The sequence below is a fragment of the Chelon labrosus genome (genome assembly GCF_963514085.1).
Source record: "Chelon labrosus genome assembly, chromosome: 10".
Classification (NCBI taxonomy): Eukaryota; Metazoa; Chordata; class Actinopteri; order Mugiliformes; family Mugilidae; genus Chelon; species Chelon labrosus.
This window is the reverse complement of record NC_140360.1, coordinates 7,206,444-7,228,619: the sequence shown is the minus strand read 5'-3', so window position 1 is coordinate 7,228,619 and position 22,176 is coordinate 7,206,444. Positions and strand designations below refer to the sequence as shown.

The following is a 22,176-nucleotide window of genomic DNA, read 5'->3' as shown; positions in this document are numbered from 1 at the left end:
GAGGGAAAATTGAACTTTTTGTGCAGTGGACCTTTGGTACTGTAAGATCACAGGTCCACATCCCCCTAGTGCAACACTCAAACCACTCCCTGCGAGCCACACAGAGCGGTGTTGAATGGATGGATGAGTTAAATGAAAAAGAAAGACTTTCCACATGAGGGATCAGTAAAGGAAATAAAATTAAATCAGCTGTAACACATGAGAGCTTCGTTGCTGGGCAGCTGTTGGTATCTCTGAGTTCAGAAGTTCATTTTCCTCAGACATATTGTAAAACTAAGTTCCACTCACACATGCAACATACTGTACATGAACTAATGCCTATTGTAATCTGCTTAGCATACACTGATCAACCACAACATTAAAACCACTGACAGCAGAAGTAAATGTGTGGTTGTGGATGTTACTTAGACATGTAGCACCCACCTAGACCAGACCAGACACCCCCACCCCATAGCAATGACACTCCTTGATGGCAGCAGCCATCCCCAGCAGGATGCAGCCTGACACAGACACACACACAAAAACGGTTTAGGAACAACTTAAAAAAAAAAAAAACATGAAGAACAGCACAAGGTGTTGACCTGGCCTCCAAATTCACTAGATCCCAAACTGATCAAGTATCTGTGGGATGATCCACAGAGACCCCTCCCCTCAACCCATAGGACCCAAAGGCCCCCACTACCAACATTCTGTTACCAGACACCACAGGACACCCTCAGAAGTTCCCATGTCCATTCTGAGTCACAACTGTTTGGGAGGCACAAGGGAGACCTGCACAATATTAGGAAGGTGGTCATAATGTTATGCCTGATCGGTGTATTATATTAGCATGTAAATCAAGTTGATGTTAACTAATCAACAAATAAACCAGTCGAGCTTTAGCGACGAAGCTGTTTCTCTCTATGACTTCAAATATTACATCCACTGTCAGGACAGACAAACCAGGCACTCACCATGGTTGCCTCCTTCTGTCTACCCTATGACGGATTCCGCAAGTTTGGACTGGGGAGCACGCGTATGTCTGCGCCGTGGACTCCCAAGAACCTAGCATCGGCTCTGACCACATCAAAGAACTATTTTAATGACCTCCTCTTGCAACTCAACAGTTAAATTTGGAACCGGCAGCTGCTAACTGCTCACTTCTTACAGGTCGGTGCAGAGCTCTCTCTTCTCGTTCTTCGGGGGGCAAATGAAACCAAAATGTTTATACGTCTTCCCACAGTGTAGGCTACAACGCATTACCTTGAGCACATATCTCAGCGGGGCAGACGGCCCTCAGCGAGCCTCGCGTCCTTGCTGAGTTAGTTCAGCCTGTAATTGCCAGCTTTTGGTGATGGAACACATCCCTGGTTTATGTGGTTGTGTTGGGCATTGCCTCCTTTCTTTGACGTGCCATGCTCGGGATGAAACACAAAACCGGGCCGTTGTGTTTTAAGCCCCCTGTGAGTGTGTGTGTGCATCTGTTCGAGTGTGGCGGTGAATCACGGCGACCGCAAATTACTGCTGGCTCCTGTTCAGGTGTGTTTGCTTTGCAAACGATATGGCTGAATATCACACGAAATGAAATAAAGAAAGGAAAGGAAAGTGTGTGTTTCTAGGTATTGTGGTTCACTGGAGCAGACGCAGGCTAACACCCTCTCAGAAAGTTTTCTGCAATGTTGCGAATCGTATCCTCAAAGCCTTTGCAGCTTACCTTTGTATGAAAGCTTCATGCGCGGCGAGGAGGAAGACGAGGAGGAGGGGGAGGGGGAGGAGGAGGAGGAGGAGGAGGAGGATGGAGCGGCGGCGCGCGGCATGTTGCTGGACGACGCGTGGGCAGCAGCCAGCCCCAGCAGGAACAGCGAGCTGCAGGTGACCATCATGGCCGCCATCATCATCATCATGGTCATCATCTTGACTCCTTTATTTCAGAAGTGGAATCCGTGAAGGAACTTTTGTGGGGAGTTTTACTGCCCGGCGTTATTTTTAAATAGTCCTGCTCTGATTCAGCCGAATGTGTTGTATTAAAAGACGTATCCTGCCTTTTAAGGATTTTATGAAGGATCCTCTGTAAGCTCTGCGGCTTCTAGTTCATGCCTCTCCCAGTCTTCCTTTTAAGGTCGTAAGGATGAGGGTAACCTTTTTGAAACGTCCTCTCTCGGTGTATCCGCCGCTCCTCTTGTGAAGTTCACTTGTCACTTCCAGGACAGTCACACAAGGACATCAAAGCACTAAAAATAGAGACAGAAAGAGGAGAGGATTTAGAAATATGCACTGCAAGCATAAAACGGTTTGCTTGTGCCAGGGATGCCCCCATGCACACACACACACACACACACACACCACGACACACAAACACTGGCGTCTGAGGTATATTTAGTCAGAGTCAGATTGATGCCCCTGCCAGGCTCTGTTAATGCCAGCTTCCATTATGGCAACAACACTATAATCTCTTCACATTACAGCGAGACTCGGGGACAGTATCCAAAACACACACACACACACACACACACTGACCATGGTGATGAAGACTTTGTGTGTGTGTGTGTGTGTGTGTGTGTGTGTGTGATAGAGATACGCCCGCTGCCAAGCACAATCTCCACGTCTGTGGCCCTGCCAGCTGAGAGTGCCGCCGCCACCCCCTCCCTTCCTCGCTCCCCCACCCCCGCCCTGGCAGACCGTGTCACCGTGAGATCTCTGCGTCGCTGAGGTCTAATGAGCCGACGGTGACGTGGATGGATGGACGGCTGAATGGATGAGCGCATGGGCGCACCGGGGCTCGACTTGAAAGTCGCTTGAGCGGCACAGCGGGACGGACTTTTGGCACAGTTGCATAGTTGAATACGCAGGTACAACCGTTAATTATGATCTTATTTCAGTTGCTTTAGTGTATGAAGGCTTCCTGTCAGTAGAACCAAATATTAGAGAGCTGGTGAGTTCGATTTAACCCTACAGATTCTCCCCAATAAGTTGACGCTCAGGTTGCAAGCGGAGAGCAACTCCACCGCTGCACCGGAGCAGGAGTGAGGTCACAGGTTCGTAAGCCCACGTATGTATGAATGTTGTAAAAAGTGTGCATGGGACACACACACACCTCTCATTCAGCACTTTGGACCCTGTGGTCGGACCATAAACAATAAAGCCTTTCACTAGCAACAGTCTCCTTTTATTATGTTGCACCTCACAGTTGGCACTCATTAACAGGCAGACAGTCGGCTTTTCCCCCACTTCGCATTTTCAATCTTCAGCAACAATCACTTCATCTATTAGCCTAAAAAAAAAAAAAAAAAAAAAAAAACTCTCTTGTGTCTTGGAGAGAAATCAGCGGTGCTCTGGTTTCTTAGCGACTGGATCTGTCTATTGATGAAAGGAGCAATTTCTTCCAAATCAGAGGCTTCACGTGCCTAAAGAGGAACATGTGAGCGCATTCTAAATGTCGGCCAAACGTCCTCAACTGATTCCGTAGCTGATTCTCAGATGAATCGTTCAAACCGTTCAGCTATAACGGGGCCCCTAGACCTTAGAAACGTTGAAGCCATATGTGGGACACGCCCGATGTGCATGTGACAGGAGAACCCCAACGCTCGGCTCAACTCAGTGCGCTATGTTAATGTGACATCTGTTTTATATGAAAAGCTTCAGAATGATGCTCCGCCAGAAAAGATGCCATAGATTTGGTTTGTTTATCAAGTTATGCTGAATCTCTGCAGTTCATTTAGGAACTCAGATTGATGATCAGTGTCCTCAACTGACATGTGATGGACTTCTTCTGCTTTACTAAGGTCAGAGAGAATGACTGGGGAAAGTGTGGTCTCAGCCCTCTTTAAAGCACGCCAAGCTTTCAGATAAATCCTCCAAAATCCTTCTCATTCCTTGGTAAAACTTAATATTACTCTCTAAGTTTCTGGTTCAACCACTTTAAAGTCCAAATATGAATGCCAAAACACGCTAAGATGAGAAATTGCACAAAGACTCCACACACACACACACACACACAGACCCATCTAGGCTGTTGGCACAGTGGTTTATGAATAATGGAGCTATTGAGGCGTGGAGACAGGAGAGCTCTCATAAGCTCATGGCTCCGAGGCCACAACACAACAGGACGGAGCTTAACAGGAACATAAACTCCTGCATACCCTGCAGTATGTAAACACACACACACATACACACACACACACACACACACAATGATTTTAGCTTGATTTAAAGCATACCTAACAGAGGACTTAAAAATGTCCCCTGTTCAACGTGGAGTCCCCTGTTTGTGAATGTGTAACGACGCCAAAGTCCCCTGTTATGCTGGTTGACAAGTGCACACACACACATTCGTGAATGGACCGTGGCACAGGGTGCTTTTACCATGGTGTCCTGGTTCAGGTTTAGGGCTAAACAAAAAAAAAAGTAACTCTGCGTGTCTTCCTGGGACGCTGCGGTATTTTTATGGGAATCAGTTATCAGTTTTCTCGTCAGCTGCAGCTCTGTGACACGCAAACAGAAACACATGAGCATGATTCACATCACAGTTCCCGGGTATGACAGTGGCTGCAGTGAAGCCCTCGCACTCCTGTCCGCTGCTATAAAAGGAACCACCGGTCCCATTGTTCCTCCCGGGTCTCTCTGGGCTGTGTGTATATGTGTGTGTGTGTGTGTTGCAGTGTCTCCAATGTGAGTGTCTTCTCAATTGCCATCATGAGCCTAAGAGAGCGTTATTGTCCCTTGCACATCCTCATCTTACAACAAGGCCCTGAGCAGGGACCATACACTTTCGTATACATGGATGCAGGAGCATATATCCTCGTCTACAAGCCCGTCCTTCTCAGCACTTACATCTGCAAACTCACTCTCTCTTTCACACACACACACACAAATACACAAACTTCGTGCATGTTCCATAATGCATCTTAATAAAAAAGCCATTGGGGCCGCTGACACTTGCATTCAGTTCAGCTTCAATAGACATGGAGCAGCAGCGTGCCAAGAGGGAGTGGATTAAAATTAAAGAGAAAGACAGAGGGAGAGATCCTGGTGGGGGAGGCAGGGGGCAAGCCGTCCTGTCAGAAACCAGCCTAAATAGAGACGGGCGCACAAAGCGGCCCACCTCCGGGGTGAGACGGGCTTTTCAGAGCGAGGTTAGAGTGCAGCTATACAGTACCGCGAGCGATAATGAATGAATGAGATGTCAGCCGTTTTAACGTGCAGTCACTGAAGGTGAGAAAAGTCAGGAGAAGATGGGATGGAAGAAGAAGGGGGGAAAGGGGGGACACAAAAGTACAAAATGTGGATAAAGTTTGAAGATGAACTGCGGATGAAGCGCAGAGAAAATCTGAAAGGATGGAAAGAAAGAGGTATTAGAAATCCAACAGGAAGGAGGGGGACGCTGAAGGGGAAGGGGAAAGACAAAAGGAGGGAGTGAAAGTATAAGTGGAGGGAATGAATGAAAGGACAAAATATAGACATTCAGCAGGCATGCTGCATGCATAAAGTCCCACGGAAGAAAAAAAAGAGAATTCGATGGAGGGAGGAAGGGAGGGAGTGAGGGAGGGGAAGGGGGAGAAGAAAACGAGGCGAGAGGTGATGGAGAGAAAGGAGTCAATTGTTTTCGCCTGCGCGGAGAAAAGCATTTCCCTGGCCTGTGACCAACAAGTCTAAGCCTCCCTGCAACTGAGAAATGAAAGGCGGGAGGGATGGATGGATGAAGGGGAAGAATGAGGGAGGGCTGCAGAGCAAAATGACTGGAAACAGCAGGTAACTGGTGGCTTTTGCACCAGTTCATTTGATTGGGGGGGGGGGGGTAAGACTTGAGTAGGACTTGATATGTCTTTAGTCTATGGCTATGTTGCACACCATCTACTCCGGCTTCTCTTCTCTTTTCTGCACTGCAGTGCTTTCAGTACAAGTAACTGTTCAACTTTTATCAGGTCCAACTCCAACACGAGCCTCTCAGTTCTTCCCAAGTTGCTATCGTTGGACGCTTGTGTAGACCAGTTGCAGCGATACATCCAGTACAAAAATGACCACTCCCCGATGTCATTCCATTTCCCATGCTTCCCTATAATGATTTCTCTTAACCCCTACCATCCCCATCCCTGTCTCTTCTTCCATGTTTCACTACAAAACCGGAGGAACCGGGAGCTGAGGCTTCCCGAGATGTACCCCCGCCCTGCGTTTCTCTAGTTGGGTTCCTCTACCATCATCCATCCCATCTCTTCTTTTTGACCCCTTTCATCCATCCACTCGACCTCTCTCGTCCGTCCGTCCATTTCCCTCACTTCCTGTCTACCAGTAAACTTCCTTGCATCAATGAAGGCGTGGCGTTTGTTAGTGAACCAAGTTTTAAGATGAGGAAGCAGAGTGAAACAGAAAGAGAAGAGGAAGATCTATAAACCAAATGCTTTCCTTTAAATGCCAGTTGTTGGGAAACACTTTACCTAACTAACAAAGAGTTAATTATCATTTCAGTTCTGCCAAAACACATCTGAATTGGAAGTTTTATACCACCTCCCGCCTTCCTTCTTGTAATCTACAGCAGTTCATAAGTTCCTTGCCATAAACCAAAGACCTAATACCGTGAGACAACAGTACAGATATGAAGTTTAATCATTTATCTTGAGACTCGGCTTCAGGGTGAAGGGTGGAAATCACATCTTGTTTTTTACGCTTGGTTGTTCGCCATGTAATTGTGATGGTTACAGTGAAGGGAGAGCATCCACAGGCCGAATGTGTCTTCACAAGCACAGCGTAGTACAAGCGCAGAGAGCATGAAAAAAGCTGGACCTCGAGTATAACAACATTCCCGCCTCGGCTGCTGAAGAAAATCCAACCGCGATCGCGCCGTGGAAAGAGTTGCCGTGTTTTGATTTAGCTCAGATGATTCTTCAGATAAAGAAATGCTTGGCTCGTGCATCTGACTGTTTCGCTCCCGGAGAGGGGGAAAAAAAGGAACAAGTACGAAGGCGAGAAAATCTCAGATGTGCAAAGAGAAGCAGGTGATGCAGGGGAGCATGGCTGCACATGAGTCGAGAGGAGGCAGGAGAATGCAAAAAAAAAAAAAGAAAAAAGTGTGATATTTACAGCAACTGCAGCTGCAGGGTTACCGGATTATAGCTCGAGAGAATTTCGCTTTGTGCCCGAGAGGAACAACCAGGTGAGCGTTGCCTCATTAACCCTGAAAAGCATGGAAAAATAAACAGGCATTGATGAAGACAAGACCACCAATGGTGAGCAAGAAGTCGGTTAAAAACTGTTCTTCTGCTACAACTGTAAGTCAAATGACCCGTGCATGTTATTTAGATAGATGTTAAAAGGTTTTGTAGGAGAACTGAAGTGAAATTAACACTTACACAAAAGCCTTGAGAGTGATTTACACAGAAATACAAGGTACAAAGACATTAAAAGCAGACTCTGTATCCCCTGTGTAAAGCAGCCTAAGTAGAGTCTTATTTTCAGTTGAGTCTTGGGACAATGAAAGAGAAAATTTACGTTTCTCACACACACACACAAAACAAGCAAAGCCAGAAGTGACAACCAGTCTTTATAGGATTTAAGTTGAGAAAACAGTGGGAAAGAAACAAGCGAGACAACCCGAGGCAGAGACACCGGCCGTTCTGAAAGGGGCCGATTGAATGAAGGAGCCAGGGAGGCTGCAGCGCTCTGCTGGTTGCTGGGAGTGGGCCAGCATCGTGAGGAGAAAGTTTCCCAGCCGACCAACCATTTGTTTAAGACTATTCTCACTATTCAAGACGGTGCAAAGAAATACAGCGGATCCTGCTCAGCTGGTGTCCGTAATGCCAGGAAAATGACTCCAAGCTTGAGCTTCTAGAAGTCCTACTCATGAGGACGGATATCTTCTGAATCTTTTTTAGAAGTTCTGCAAGCATAGTCAGGCCAGAGAGAGGTGACGAGGCTGCTCAAGATGAAGTGATATAAAAATATCGCCTCGCTGTGTGTCAATGAACTTGTCGTCTGTCGCTAGAAACTCTGTCAATAAGAGACAATGCAGGAGCCACTCGGGCGAGGGCAGCATGCTGGTGTCCGGCCATTTGGCTGCGAGGCCCAGAAGCAGCAGTAAGTCAGGACCTAACAGAGAAGCCTCGGGTCTCCTGCCTGGATCTGCTCCAAACTGCTCTCTGAGGAAAGACAACTCACTCGACTCTCCTAAATGAATCAACAGAGCAAAATCTCAACCCGGTTCTCTGAAGGGAGAAGCCCACATGTCGTCGGCATGACTTTTAAAATGAGATATGTGGGCTTTTAATGGCTCGGGAGCAGCACGGCTACATGAGATCGGGTCACAAACACAGCAGGACGGGGACAGCATGAACTTCACGGATCACCAGAAGTCATTATTTCATCATCTTGTCATCTTATGCTCTCTTGTTCACCTTCACAAATGAGTTACATGTATCTTATTATAGTTGGGCAAACTCTAGGGATGTAAGCAGTGATCCTAGTCCACGCAAACTCACCTGCACCATCCGTTTTTTTTTTTTTTTATCTAGGCGACCCAAATTCCACAAGAGTTCAGATTATTCCGGGATCAGCATCCACCTGAGCCCAACATGCCTCTGACAGCACCGGCGGTTTCCATCGTTACAGCACGGTTTTGTTCTCCTTCAACTTCTCATGATCTTCTCGTCGCCAATACGAAAGACGACCCTTCTCGCTTCACTCACTCGCAGGACAGAGAGTGTCGCATGCACATCTACTCACGATCACCGGGCTCTTGCCGTGTGCTTCCGAAATACCCATTATTAAGCCGGGGCATGTCCGAATTCAAGGCGGAAGCGTGGAAAAGTTTGGGAGTAATGTTCAGTTTCACAGTCCAAAAAAAAACTAGTAGTAGTAGTAAATAAAAGTTTGAGGCAGGTAGAAATTCCTGTGAAAATCCGTAATTCCAGTGATGGGAATGGTGCCTGGAGGGCAAAAGGAGAGCAGCAGCAGCAGCAGTAGCAGTAGCAGAGTCCCACTTTGGTGCAAGTAAGAATAAAAAAAAATAAAATAAAAGTCCAGTGAGTCTTAAAGTCAAAAAAAGCAGCTGGTGTGTTAGTAGCGCAGCGCAGTCAGATCTGAGTATTCCCCCGTCTGCCGTCAGCTCCACTGATGAACGGCTGCACTTCAGCTCCACTTAGAAAAACACACAAACCCTATGCACACACATAAAACTCTTCTTAACACACAAGCGCAAGGAGTTCGCACACACACACGCACACACGGAGAGTTTTCACAGGAGCCGAGCGGAGTAGATGTGCTCAGAGGGAGAGCAGGCTGGAATAATGGACTTAATTCAAGAAGGGGGAGAGAAAGAGAGAGGCAGGGAGGGAGGGGTTGGAGGGAGGAGGGAAGAGGTGGGAGGTGAGAACAGAGGCGTGGAAAGGGGCTGAGACACGCACTGTGGTATTGTCAGAATGTGTGTGCATGCTACTGTATTTACAGTCTGTGTGTCGGTGCTCGGGTGAAACTGTTTTTCTTCCGCGGAGTCCGACGCTGTTGTTGAGAACACTAAACCTTGGTTCAGCAGAACAGACGAACACAGTCCACATTTGTGACTTGGACTTGAAGTCACTGTTGAAAACCCGGCACTCGCTGTGTGATTCTGGTGACGGAGGCGGCCCGTGTCAAGGATCAAATGATCATAATGTGACTGCTGCTGCCCATTAAACACTTAAAATGATCTTAGCTGAGGCTGAAAAGTCTGCGTGCCAGTGAAAGCAAAATATGACCAAGAGAACTGAAACATTAGAATGAATTAGGCTGACATACACCGATCAGGCATAACATTATGACCACCTTCCTAATATGGTGTAGGTCTCTCTTGTGCCTCCAAAAAAGTTGTGACTCATCAGAGAATGGACATGGGCCTTCTGAGGGTGTCCTGTGGTGTCTGGCAACAGAATGTTGTTGTTTGGGCCTTTGGGTCCTATGGGTTAAGGGGAGGAGCCTCTGTGGATCATCCCACAGATACTTGATCAGTTAGGGATCTGCTGATTTTGGAGGCCAGGTCAACACCTTGTGCTGTTCTTCATGCTTTTTTTTTTTAGTTGTTCCTAAAGTGTTTTTGTGCGTGTGCCTGTGTGAGGCTACGTCCTGCTGGGGATGGCTGCTGCCATCAAGGGGTGGGGGTGACTGGTCTGGTCTAGGTGGGTGCTACATCCACATGAATGAATGCCAGGTCCAAAAGTTTCCCATGCAGCAGAACACTGAATTGTCACAAGATGGTCAATGTTATTTGCTTCTCCTGGTAGTGGTTTTAAAGCTGCGGCTGATCCGTGTATATAGAAAAAATCATGTGGCATTAACGTCACTCAAGCTTCTAGTTTTGAAGTTATAGTTCAACAAATTCACAGTGTTCACAAGACGCGTATGACTATGATTGCTTCCGTCCGACATAAAGCTACTGTCAGTGCTCTCTGTGTGAAAAGAAAATGCCATCAGCGCCGCCACTCCATTTGGTTTCACACAATGCTCCAAGTCTGGTGTCGGCATGGCAAATTAGGTGGTGGGAACCAAAGTCTTGGATGGTGTTTCCTTGAGGTAAAAGTCGGGCAACTCTATGTGTGCGTCACATGTCAATAAACTTTATAAGACCCTCTTGTTGCATTAATTCTGTTACTTTAAAGTTCGGATTACTTGGTACTTGCCCACTTTGTGTCACTGAGGTTTTTTTTCACCTATCATTGCTACAGCTCCAAGGTTTTATGATCACTCTCGTGGCTGCGAGTGTCATCCTGTGCGTACGCCAATTTACTGACTCATGCCTCACCTCAGAAGACTTATTATACTGATGTATTTAGATAGCACGGCAGTTTGGATAAAAATCACCACAAACAGACGGAAAGATTTCCAGATACATAAGAATGACCTGAAGCCAGATAAGCTACCGTATCTACTGTAAGAGGGTAATTGAGGTACATTTATAGCACATGAGGGTTTACATCATCCTGTGCACATATCAGAGTTGAAGTATGGGTCAGCTATTCATGATACCCAGCCTCTGAATACACAAGAAGCACGGGGAGGAGGGAGAGAACGGACACATGGACACAAAATTATGTAAGGTTTGGCTCTGAAAGCTTGTTTTTTTTTTTTTATTTGTTTGTAAGTCAGCTGCAGTGTAGTCCTTTGATGATATGTTTTCACGAGGTGAAAGGAAAGTATGAAAGCTTCCATTCAATGTGTTAAACAACTCCTGCAGCATGATGCACTCCTCCGCCGTCTATTAAAACAGGACACTCAGTACACCACAAACACTAGTTTCATTGAGGGACTTTAAGAGCTTTGTAGAGGGTGATAGGGTTACATGGTGTTGCTACTTCGCGGCGGCCTGTCGGGGAGCAAACTATAAACAGATTGTAATGGTTGCAAAATTTTGGAAGGGTTTCTAGTGATTTATCCGGATTATGACAAAATTTACACCGATCAGGCATAGCATTATGACCTTTGCGCCTCCAAAACAGTTTGACAGGAAGTGGACATGGGCCATCTGAGGCTATCCTGTGGTGTCTGGCAATGTTAGTGGGGGCCTTTGGGTCCTATGGGTTGAGGGGAGGGGCCTCTGGATCATCCCATAGGTACTTGATCAGTTTGGGATCTAGTGAATTTGAAGGCCAGGTCAACACCTTGTGCTGTTCTTGTTCCTAAACCATTTAGGCTGCATCCTGCTGGGGATGGCTGCTGCCATCAAGGAGAGTCATTGCTATGGGGTGGGGGTGCCTGGTCTGGTCTAGGTGGGTGCTACATGTCTAAGTAACATCCACACAAATGAATGCCAGGTCCAAAAGTTTCCCAGGAGAACATTGTATTGTCACAAGATGGTCAATGTTTGATTTACATCTCCTGTCAGTGGTTTTAATGTCGTGGCCGATTGGTGTACTTTTGTGCTTCTGCCTTAATCTAACACACAGTAAGTTTTACAGTGCAGCTATTGGTTTGCATGTGGACTGTGGCCGGAGGTCTAGATCTGTCCGTCACTCGTACAAAATGTGTTCTGTAGCGCTCGCAAAATCTGTGTCATATTGTGCTGTGTCCTTCTCCCATTGTCCTCCTCCAATGGTCTTCATTCCAGTAGCAGGTGTGGCACTGCGCCCGGCAACCCAGACTCACATTCACACACACACACACACCTAGAAACCCACTCTCACCAGGTCAAGGGTCTCACATTAGGGGGTTCACCGAAGTCTGTGTGTGTGTTGTCTCCGAGCTCGCCCTCGGTTTTACTCACAATGCACACTTATCTTCAGCGCTTTAACTCTCGGGCATGTGCACAATTAAAGCTAGCCCTATGTGTATGTTTTCAGCCTACGGCCCGCCCCCTGCTGACCTGTCTGTCATAAACCAGTCTGATGTCTCTACAGGCTGCAGAGTGGGCTCTGAGATCCTGACAAAGGCTTTTGTCTCACCTAAACCCTACTGAAACAGATGAGGGCTCAGTTTCCTAATAGCGTCTTGGTGAATCTTTGTTTTATTCTGAGTCAATGAACCGAAATGATCTTTATATTGTGACGGGGTCCACATCAGACCAGAGTCTCCCGTATAGCAATCTCCCCTGTGGTCATCTAATCTATTCATTATTCATGTAAACATTCCAGAAATAGTTGAATATGGTCATACACAATGCATACCAACCTTAAACATTAAATAACTTGACTACAACCAATGGGTTTGTTGTTGAAGTGTATTAAGTGGGTTGTGTTTCAAAAACAGAAGGTGGGATTTTATTTTGTGTAACCAGAAGACCAGGAATGCTCACATGGCAGCACTAATCACTGTACAAGATTATTTAAGCAATGGAAACATGTGAGTACAAGAGTTTGCTCTTTTTACATTGAATTAAGTCATTCTGCTGCTGTTGAGGGTGGGATTTGTAAAAGGGACTCCAGAGATTATTGGAGCAATAAGATGATTAACTTAACTTAACACATGTACTGACCCTGCATTATGTAATGCCGGTATGTATTATACACAACAACGTACACCACCAAAGACTCTCTGTATTACGTCAGGCAAAAATACCTCGGTTGGTTTCATTGCATTAAGACATGCTTGTAGCAGTTACAATGATCATGCATAACATTATGACCACTGAGAGTAAATAACATTGACCATCTTGTGACAATCCAGTGTTCTGCTGGTAAAGTGTTGGACCTGGCATTTGTGTGGCTGTTACTTAGGCATGTAGCACCCACCTAGACCAGACCAGGCACCCCCACCCCATAACAATGACACTCCTTGATGGCAGCAGCCACCCCCAGCAGGATGCAGCCTGACACAGGAACACACACAAAAAGGCTTTAGGAACAACTAAAAAAAAAACATGAAGGTGTTGACCTGGCCTCCAAAGATCCCTCCACTAGATCCCAAACTCATCAAATATCTGTGGGATGATCCACAGAGGCCCCTCCCCTCAACCCATAGGACCCAAAGGCCCCCCACCTGCAACATCCTGTAACCAGACACCACAGGACACCCTCAGAAGGCCCATGTCCATTCTCTGATGTGTCACAACTGTTTTGGAGGCACAAGGGAGACCAACCCAGTGATAGGCAGGTGGTCATAATGTTATGCCTGATCAGTGCATTAGTCTGCAGCTTCAGTAACACCAACTGTTCAAGTATAACTGTTCAAAGGCAGCTGCTGCTTCTGGTGCTATTAGAAAAACACAGTCAGGCTTCCTCAGTCCACACCCTGGAATAATTGTATCAGGTATTTTGATTATTTAGTGACGTTAGACATGCCCAGTGTGCGCGTATTACCGTACACTAATATTAATGTAGCGGTGAATCATTTCAGATGGCAGGCCCCGTTTAAACAAAATACCCCGAATAAAAGGAAAACACTGGTGCTTCAGTGTCGAAAGTTCACGCTTCATTGGCGTTAACGAGACCGTGTTGACTTTGAAAACTGCGCCCGCTAACACGAGCACTGTGGAGGCAGGGTGTTGCCTTTGGAGGAGAACTCCCTCGGTAAAATGTTGAATCCAAGCGGTTATTTTACAAGTCTTCGCACAACATGCACGCATTTTAAGCAGCTGCATCCAGTCTGGATTTCGGACTGACTGCTGAAGGAGTGCACACCGTAGCTACATGGAGATTCATGTAGACTCCTGCAAAGGAAACGCAAACTGGATACGAGTCTTTCAGCATTGTGCTGAGTAATGTTTTGCACACAGCTACATTGAACGCTCGGCCACAATTTGGACATGGCTTTGTCATACGGAAATTGTCAAACCACAGGACTGATTACAGGGATAGTTCGTGGAGATTTAAGATTCCTGTGCAGTGATACACTTGGCGGGTGCAGTTAGGTTAACAGTTCCAGCACAAAACTGCTCACAACAAGTTCTGCAGGTCAGGGTTTCTGGAAAGAGACACTGCTATTGAGTTTACTTACTTACTTATTGGCACTTTCAGCACAGAGAACCAATTAGTTCCATTATATCTGAGAGAAGGCAGAAAGCTCTAGAGATGATGATGTCCAATCCACACCAAAAACATGCCTGGATAAAAGCTCTACAGGTCAGAGGGGGGAAAAAAAAAATGATTTCAAGGTGAGCTATCGCTTTAATAGAATTAAGTTCCCTGAATGCACCATAGAGTACTTTTTTGGCATCCACTCCTGGCTTTGTTAAACCCATGCCTCAATCCTATTTAGTTATTAGAATCTCATGCATAGATATGCTATTCATAACGTCTCTTCCGATTTAGCCGGATCGCGGTGATGAATCTGCACAAGCGCATTACACTGTTGCTACACCCTAATGAGGAATGCCTGCAAAGTCCTGGAGGACAGATGCCGAGCCAGGCGAGCGCCCCCGAAAAAAAAAAAAAAAAAAAAAAAGCAAGGGAGGAACAATGGATTCAAATGACATGCGGCTACAGCAGGCCCTCCATACCCATAAAACCATTCTGACATCGGGGCGAGGAGACCTGCCAGCAGAGCTGCATTATTAACATTTGCTCGACAGATGCAGAAATTTCCACGCGGGCCTGGATGCCATGCCCGTAAAATTAGCCGCATGAAATAGCGCTGACCACAGCCGAGAACCTTTCCCCTTCTCCGAGTGTGTCGAGGCCTCTGTGGGTGTTGCACGCTGACCCGAACTTAAAAAGAATTCCGGCACTAAGTGGTCATTAGCATCGAGCTACGCAGCCTATTTTGGCAGCTGTGAAATTGCACTAATCTCATTTATGCCTTTTTAGAGCCATTTGGATGGTTTTGGTGCTGAAGCTGCAGCTTGAAATAAACCAAAAAAATAGAAAAGATAGTCATGTAGTCTTTCCTTGTTTCTCTCCAGCTAGCTTTACATATCGCATCTATCTTTATTGCATGTGTCCTGATGTGGCGTCCACGACATCGTCCCCTGACCTCCTGACACCGAAGGGATTATAGGGGCCCCAGTGGAAAGTGGCAAGAATGGAAAAGCGAGAGAGAGAGGGAGTTACAGTTAGAGAGGGGGAGAGGGGTCTTACTTGGGATCCCCCCGAGGCACAGAAACCTGTAATCCTCCCTGTTTCACTTTGATGTGATCACACCCAACTGAAAGGATGGAGGAGGGAGTGGGGGGAGTTGGGGGGTGGACTGGTGTGAGCGGGTGCAGGGGACAGACCGCGGTGCCAGGCGGCCCAGAGATGGGACGCACACTCTCACACACTCTCGCAGGCATGCAGTCACACGCGATCTGGTTCAGAGAGGGTCGTCGGGCGGATAGGACCACCTTCAAACATAAGCACAGGCCTTAATGACGCATTTTCACACACGCACACACACGCAGACGGAGAGCAGGTTCACCGAGTGGATTGCAGCACCTTGCATGACCGCGGCTTTGTCTCTTTCACACAAACATGCATTTGCACACACACTTGCAATGGCAGTATTTCTTGGTGGAATGCACACTGCTGCACTAGTTCCCACCGCAATTAAATCTAGCTGACTGGTCAGCAGATAATGAAGGCATGCTTCCACTGGCTGTGGTCAGAAGCAAAAAGAATGATAATGCATTTAAACCAAAAATGAGTGTGTTGAGATTATATTCTTACCCTGACAGCTGCTATTCTTCTGCAAGCATTTTTTGCAGCTTTGTTGTTTTCGTTTTAACTATTTCTTAAGTTTTGACTGCGTTTGTCACTCCGGCAGAACACCACACCTTTTTTTTATCAAATTTAGTGTGCTCAGAAAGCAGGCATAGGCTGGTGCACTGCCAAGGCCCCTGTAATTCTGAGCCTCGCTTTAATCAAACCTTTGCCGTCGGTGCACCGTTGCTATCTCCCAGGGAATTCAGCACACATCACAGCGAGGGCTGATAAAAGACAAAAACCAGGGAAATCACCTTGTAAAACTCAACCTTTAAACCTTCAGCCCGCACACAGACAGCACACTTAAATGTACAGTTTTTTAAAAAGCCCACACACGTCAGTTCCTCCATGCCACCACATCAGCCGAGTTCTTGATTTTTATCTATGTGGCAGATTTCAAGTTATTTCCTTAGTGTTATGGACACGTTGCACGAAATTTGGCTTGCACCCCAGCCACACTGGTCCATCTCATAAGCTCCATTTCCTGTGATTTGTGCTGTGTAGGTCTCCCTTTTGCCTTTTGACTCATCAGAGAATGGACATGGGCCTTCTGAGGGTGTCCTGTGGTGTCTGGCAACAGGATGTTGTTAGTTGGGACCTTTGGGTCCTATGGGTTGAGGGGAGGGGGCTCTGTGGATCATCCCACAGATACTTGATCAGTTTGGGATCAAGTGAATTTGGAGGCCAGGTCAACACCTTGTGCTGTTCTTCATGGTTTTTTTTAGTTGTTCCTAAACCGCTTTTGTGTGTGTGCCTGTGTCAGGCTGCATCCTGCTGGGGATGGCTGCTGCCATCAAGGAGTGTCATTGCTATGGGGTGGGGGTGCCTGGTCTGGTCTAGGTGGGTGCTACATGTCTAAGTAACAGCCACACCAATGAATGCCAGGTCCAAAAGTTTCCCAGCAGAACGTTGAATTGTCACAAGATGGTCAATGTTAATCACTTCTCTTGTCAGTGGTTTTAATGTTGTGGCTGATCGGTGTATTCCAAAACATGGTTCATGTTTTATCTCTACTTAGAAGTAGGATAGAGATTGATCTCTAACGAGTCATTATTATGTGCAAGTTGTGTAGTACAATGTGGACAAAAGCAGCTCTGTAGACCATTAGTTGTTGAACAAGAATATCTGTCAGCACGTCCTTTGCAAATATGGCTGACTCTACACTTTCTCTACAGTAATGCTGGACTGAATACATCAAAAACAACAGCTGAATGCATTGGAAAAGTGTAATGTCAGATATTTTCTTACCACAATCGTGGGATCGTCTTCAAAATATTTGCACTTGGATAGGCTTTTGCTAAAAATGAGATATATGTGCTGCATAAGCCGCATCTAAAGTCACTAAAAAACACATATGCACACAGGCGCTGCACACCACCGAGCTGCCTCATTAAGGCCTGAGACGTGATAGCAGCGAGCCGACCCGACAAAATGATTCCTGATCCTGATGGGCACTGATCCAACCAGACAGGCTGCTCTCAGCACCATCGAGGATTAATATCACACTCTCGCAAACACACACACACGCGGCCGCGCGGAAATGCACACTTCCTCAAGGCGCTGTTGAAACAGTAGATTGTGCAGTTATTAGTGTGCGAGTACGCACGCACACACGCCCCCCGGGGGAAATCTGAGACGAGCTCGGCATCGAAACAGATTTCACGAGAGCACTGGTGGTGCTGGCTCTCACCCGCGATTCTGCTTATCACAATACGTATCGTACATGCACACACACACTGTCTGACACTACCTGCTGCAACACGAGCACACTGAGTTGTACATCACGTTATACAAAAGTGTATTATTTAGTCCTCGCTCGGTTTCATTTGCTGCCATTTCGCATTTTTCTGTTGAGCATTTGAGCAAAATTTAAAAGGAAAAAAATGAAACTTGTCACACAGGGCGTAAGCACTGTAGGAATTTCTCAAGTCACTTCACATCATATTTCTGCTAAGCTGCTTTGGAGGCAGAAATAATCCTAGTAGTGAGTCACACATTGCAAAAGCAGCTGTTGAATGAACCTCTGCACGAAAGTCTCCGTCATTTTGAAATGTTTGTGAATATATCTGCCAGTTTGGGATCTTTGCAAAGAACAGTTAACAAAACCTCAAAGACTGCACAAAGCTTCACTTACAATAACTTTCCCAAAGTGAGGCATCCAAAAAATGCGGCTCGGCACCGGAGCACCTTCAGCCTCCCCATAATTGCGATTTCACTTTTTTTTTAGACTGAGGCTGCCAAAACAGGTGCTCACGCAGACAAACGCTTAGCTCCCAGGCACATGCACAAACGTACATATTTCTCAGGTGTACCAACAACTGTCTGTCTGTGTCTGGCGGGGCAGAAATCCCCACCGCCAACCAGTAATTGAGTATAGTTACAGGGGAGAGGAGAAAAGGGGGATGAATGGATGAATAACGTCTCAGAAGAGGAGAGGTGCAGGAACATTTGACTGGAAAGACGGATGATAGTATTTTGGGTTAATCTCCTTGTATATCTCTTGTTAGACAAGGATAGAAATACTGCCAGTTTAACATTTGATTCCCCTCTCATAAGGAACCTAGAAAGAAATTTCAATTATTCAAAAGTTGAGGCAAAACTAAGGATAGTGATAGTAACAGTTTTCGTTTGCACTGCTACCTCTAATGCAAAAGGTTGCAAGTGCGTCGTTGCTCGATGATACATGGACTGTCCTTGATTGTTTTCATCTCACATACATACACACGGGCCATTGTGTTTATTCGGATGACACAACTAGCTTTGTTGTGCGTATGGTTATACAGGCAATCAGCCAGGTTACACAGGAAATCACTTCCCAGTTCTCAGCAATGGCGGTCATGGACTTAACCTCGTCTGGAGAGTTTCAAAAGCTAGAACACTTCAGTTTCTATTTATTTTATTCCACCAGGATAATCAAATCAGTATCAGGTGAACCTTTTAAGGCAGCAAATTACCGTCCATCCTTCTGCCAGACTAAATTGGTTCAGAGAGGGTCTGCACTTCATAAAGCGACTGACAATGTTAACCTCGTGCAACAGATGCTTTGTTGCGGAGAACCATCTGGGGAGGAGTCTTTAGAAACTGCTTTGAAAGGGAAGGCGCTTATTGGATTGGAGGTGATTGGATGAACCATCTGTCTGTCGTGAGTTGGTTTTAAACAACCAGGTCACAGTCGGAGAGTGCTAAAGAGGTAGCACAAAACTTGCAAGTTTTGGTGAACTTTTGGTGAAAATGGTGCAGAAAAATACTACTACTGCCGTCAGTCAAACTTAAACACTATATCCATAGCTTGAAGCCAGGTAAGACGTATTGTCCTGTGATCTTGTGATCTCACAAATCTCGCAAGGATCCAGCTAGTGAAATCACTTAAATTCTAGGGCATCCTGATCGTGTTTTCCAAATGCTTTGTACAGCCTTACCTCATGTATGCAGATGACACTGTTCTTTTCCACTCCCAAAAAATGAACCAGGACTGTGTAGCAAGTCCAAGCTGACGATGTGGAAAGAGGTGCGTTTAAGTTTAAAGTAAATTCTCTAAGTCTTGCACTTCGGACTACTTTAAAGTCTCCTTGTGTGTTAGCTGTGGAGTTCAGAAGGCCTTCTTGTTCACACAGCAGTGCAACACTTGATCCTTGCTTTCAACAGAAGCTGCAAAATGATGCATAAGGTCTTCAAACATTAGCTCCTTGTTTGGTTGAACTAAGAAAAACAAAGGCATTTTGTAAATAGGAAATTGTTCCTCATTATTTAGAATGAATCATTTTATTGTGGTTAGGGTTAGGGTTATGACTTGACTCCAAATACTACTGCAGTGTAACCACACACTCAATACAGACCACACTTTGAAAGGCTATACAAAGGCCGATAAACTTCTGCCTGTGGCTGGACCCGACAGCAGTCAGATATGTTGTATTTAAGAGCAGCATGAAATATTAAGGTGCCACATTCCTAAATCAGGGAACAAACCAAGGTACTGTACTATACAAAAATAACAAAACCTTTAATCAACAAGAGTGTTGTTATGATATCAAGAGTCTTGATGTTTTGCTGTGGCCTGGAGGTCAGTCTGAACTTTCCCGGGGCCGCAAAATTTTCGGGGCAGAAAGTCGGTCTGCAGTTGCTCCATTGGGAACTGAGCACAGTGGAGTTGAATTTGTTTACAACAAAAATTGCTCTGATTGTTTTGTAGGACTATCCAATTACATGCAGAGATATATTTATGTCTCTGTATTGGCTGAAATATGCCCCATAATGAAATCTAAATGGTGTGTTACCAGATTCATACATCGATCGGGCATAACATTATGACCACCTTCCTAATGTTGTGTAGGCCTCTCTTGAGCCTCCAAAACAGTTGTGACCTGTCAAAGAACGGACATGGGAACTTCTGAGAGTGTCCTGTGGTGTCTGGCAACAGAATGTAGTTATGTAGGGGGGGGGGGCTTTGGGTCCTATGAGTTGAGGGGAGGGGGCTCTGTGGATCATCCCACAGATACTTGATCAGTTTAGGATCTAGTGAATTTGGAGGCCAGGTCAACACCTTGTGCTGTTCTTGTTCCTAAAGCGTTTTTGTGCGTGTGCCTGTGTCAGGCTGCATCCTGCTGGGGATGGCTGCTGCCATCAAGGAGTGTCATTGCAATGGGGTGGGGGTGCCTGGTCTGGTCTAGGTGGGTGCTACATGTCTAAGTAACATCCACACGAATGCCAGGTCCAAAACTTTCCCAGCAGGACACTGGATTGTCACAAGATGTTCAACGTTATTTACTTGTCCTGTCAGTGGTTTTAATGTTGTGGCTGAGTGGTGTATTCTGATAGGAATTGTTGGTACATGATTTAGATAAGTTTGGTAAGTCTGCAAAATACCTTTAACATTTCCTTTTAAATCCTACTGAAATTAAAATCTGCTAATGTTCTTGACCTGGAACGAGGTGCAAAGACCTACTTCTCACAGAAACAATGAGAGTTTTGCTTTGGGGTCATAATGCGAATTTGGCTCCCAAGCACAACATTTTACCTCGTTTAGGATTTGAAGGCCTCTAAATTTTAATGACCTTTCACAAATCCTGATTGGAGAACAAAGCCTTTTTAACAACAGCACACAGGCAGCCGAATGGAAGGGCCATTGAGGAACAATTGGGTCCATATTTATTCCAGACACAAAGCAGGGCAAATGGGAGTCTGAGTGTCAGCCAGACACACACACATACAAACACGCAACACACACACACACACACACACACTAACAGCAGATGACATGGGGCATGATTTTGGGTTACCAGGGAAACATGGGAAACCACCTCTTTATATCACAGAGGCAACAGCTGTCATTAACATAGCCCCCAAATCACAGAGAACAAACACACACACTTCACAAATCAAATAAAAATGTCCCAAAGCCCTTAAAATAAAATCTGGAAACAATGCATCCTTCCAGAAATGTGCACAGATTTGTTTTCATCTGATGCCAACCTCAGATGAAGATAGGAAAACCCGCTCTGCTTTAGACCAGGACGTCAACCCAAGATGTACAGTCACAGCTGGATAACAGCAGATGCTATTAAGATATCACACAGCAACCTGGTGTGTCTTTAATATCAGATTCAAGTATCTGTTCTCCTGCATTAGACTAGCTCATAAAAAACTAGCTCACCTATTTTAAGACTAAAAAGGATGGAAACAGTGCGGCGTGCCTATTTCAAGCCGGTCCTTTAGTTTATTCTATTTATGGTCTTAAACTGGGCCAAATATACAAGTTAGTCCACAAATACAGTGAAGTCATTCCTACAGCTCAGCCTCTCGTCTCCACACTCCCTTCAGCCGTCCTGTTTGAGGTTACAGGTAGTCGGCCAAGTGGAGGAAGATTAGAGTGTTCTAAGTAATAGGCTGCCTTGACCAAACAAACTGTCATTTCCCTCTGTTTTGGCTCAACTCATCCTCTCTTTCCACCCGTCCTCGGCTTCCCTCCTTCCACTCCTCCCTGCTTTTGCGGAGCCAACGTGTCAAGGAGCGGGGGGAAAAAAAAACAAAGCTGTTTCAACCGAGCGGCACGAGAGGAGTGAGAGACAGAGGGAGGCAGCGACGGAGAGACAAACAGTAAGAACTTACGGATCCCGTGAAAGAAACGCAT

The 22,176-nt window shown here is 45.9% G+C and overlaps 1 protein-coding gene across 3 annotated transcripts in view; it reads right to left on the bottom strand.

Annotated features, from left to right (window-relative positions):
• Positions 1–22,176, bottom strand: part of sema3b (sema domain, immunoglobulin domain (Ig), short basic domain, secreted, (semaphorin) 3B) — a 72,699-nt gene that overhangs the window by 20,547 nt on the left and 29,976 nt on the right. Inside the window, exons 1-2 of one of the 3 annotated variants that reach the window (XM_084553444.1) lie at positions 8,448–9,133; positions 1,694–2,210 (exon numbers count right to left, since the gene is read on the bottom strand). In XM_084553444.1, coding sequence (XP_084409570.1) covers positions 1,694–1,892 — 199 coding nt within the window. In that variant the 5' untranslated portion in view covers positions 1,893–2,210; positions 8,448–9,133. Of the gene's footprint in view, positions 1–1,693; positions 2,211–7,076; positions 7,718–8,447; positions 9,134–22,176 lie in introns of those variants that run through there. The other 2 variants (XM_084553446.1, XM_084553445.1) reach the window with 2 other exon arrangements.